The 2,315-nt window shown below is 30.4% G+C and overlaps 1 protein-coding gene across 1 annotated transcript in view; it reads left to right on the forward strand.

Moving 5' to 3' along the window:
• Positions 1-1,888: 1,888 nt before the first annotated feature.
• The window catches only part of LOC106463332 (CAD protein-like), a gene marked incomplete at its 5' end in the record, with an annotated part of 157,695 nt that continues 157,268 nt past the window's right edge, over positions 1,889-2,315 (forward strand). The window contains one exon of the mRNA XM_013923351.2: positions 1,889-1,971. Within this exon, the coding sequence (XP_013778805.1) occupies positions 1,889-1,971 (83 nt within the window). The remainder of the gene's footprint in view (positions 1,972-2,315) is intronic.

Genomic DNA, 2,315 nt, shown 5'->3' on the forward strand with positions numbered 1-2,315 from the left:
AGATTACAAGTTATATAAAATGGCCCAGATGGACAACTACTGTGACCCTTATAGACAGAATAAAGATTTTTTTAATGTATACCTACAATACATGTATAAGATTACAAGTTATATAAAATGGCCCAGATGGACAACTACTGTGACCCTTACCGACATAATTTTTCTATTGCATATCTATAATACAAACATAAGGTTATAACGGTTATATTAAATAACCCAGATGGACAACTACTGTGACCCTTACCGACATAATTTTTCTATTGCATATCTATAATACAAACATAAGGTTATAACGGTTATATTAAATAATCAACCAGCTACTAAAAGTTACCTCCTAACTGGATGTTTGTAAAGTTTGTGTCTGCTTGTACAAACTGCAGATGTAAAAAACTTTTTTATTTCCAATTTATCATTCAGTAAAACTAGTATTCGATTCAGTCCACAAATCACTTAAGAAATTTTGTTAATTTATAACAGAATTGTTCTGTATTGAGATATGAGTAATACTTATTGTAGATTTCTCTACCCTGTACAAGTTTTAGGTATCTTTATGCAATACTTATTGTAGATTTCTCTACCCAGTACAAGTTTTGGGTATCTTTATGCAATACTTATTGTAGATTTCTCTGCCGTATTTTGACTAATAGGCTTCTGGTAACATTCAATCTCTCTGGTAGCTGAAGCAGATATGAAATACTTTTTCACTGGTTGAAGGCAGGAAGGATTGTGTTAGTGCTGCATATTCTAGTATGTCATCCCATTGTCTTAGTTAATCCTATGGTGGTGGCTTGTATCTTCTGCACATTGAGTTTTTACAGTTTCATACAGTTACACTTCCAAAATTTCCATAAACAACTTTATTATTAACTTATGTCAGTAAAATTAGTATCAGAATTAGTTTTCAAGTCAGGTTTTTATATTGTGTAAATATTAATTTCAAAATAAAATAATTAAAAAATTCTTAGTCTACATAATCACATGCAAGTGCTCCCAGTTTTCTCCTTTTGGTTAGTATAACTCCAGTAACCCAGTCTGTGTTATGCAGACACAATCTGTAAACAATTCCGATGTCTTTTGTACAGTTTTAATGTTCCAACTTCTTCATTTAGTGAAATACCAATACATTTTCCAAACCCATGACAGAAGCCCTGCCCATCTTTCCTTCACTTTCAAGAAGGTTTTCAAAGCCATATCATCTTATTTGATGTACTTGTTTCTAACTAATAAAAATAGCTTATGATCAGTTTTAAACTTGCAAGAGTCCTTTGGAAATTGGCAGCATTATATATTAACAAGACATCTATATTTTGTAAATTATCAGTGAGCAAAGTTGGCACTCATAGCATATGACAGTTGTTATCTTGTAATTAGGAAAGACAGTTAACAAGGCTTAGCTCACTAGGCAATGAGTGCAGAACTTCACACATGTAACAGGTGAGTGTTTGGGAATCTGGTAATGTCTTCTCACTCTGATTTGTTTGTTTGAAGCATATGTTGTAAATCATACAAGCCAGACAATAAAAACTATAAAATTAAAAATATGTAAAAAGATTAATCAATACACTGTTTAGCCTAATATATCATCCAGTTTTGTTAAATGTAGCTCTTTATAACCATTTATTCTGATATTGAAATTGTTTACAGACTTTTAGAGTGCACATATGTGTTATGTATTTTGTACTACTGTATAGCTGCATGATTTCATTTAGAGATTTTGTATTATAGAAACTTTTTTTGTTCTTTTAAAATGCTGAGACCCAAATTTCATGTCCTGTTCTATTTATATGTATACTACCATGAATTTTTGAACTTAAAAACCATAAGATGTTAATGAAATACAGAAAATATGTTTAAAATATGTAACTAATTGCTATAATTGGTTTTCTAGTATGAATCACTGTCTCCAGAACTCCTTCTAAAAGCCAAACAACTTGGGTTTTCTGATGGACAGATAGCTAAATGTGTTGAAAGGTAGGGCCAAAGAAGAAATAATCAAAATTGAACTATTGTTTTAGGTAATGTGAAAATTATTGTCATATAAATTTTGTCAAATATCTGTAAGGGAGCAGTTTCTCTGAAAAACAAACAAACAAAAACTTTATGCAACCTACCTTAATTTATAGCTCAATAACATGTAGATAATATATTGACTATTGAATTTTGAAGGATCAGTTTCTTTTAATTTTTTTCTGTTTTGTACTGCATATGTTTTACATTCAGCTTTCCTCACAAAACTTTGTTTTGATTAATTCTGTTATATTTCCAGTATTCTTGCCATAAAGATACCCAAAACTTGTACAGGGTAGAGAAATCTA

Source organism: Limulus polyphemus, unplaced genomic scaffold (assembly GCF_000517525.1).
Source record: "Limulus polyphemus unplaced genomic scaffold, Limulus_polyphemus-2.1.2 Scaffold1380, whole genome shotgun sequence".
Taxonomy (NCBI): domain Eukaryota; kingdom Metazoa; phylum Arthropoda; class Merostomata; order Xiphosura; family Limulidae; genus Limulus; species Limulus polyphemus.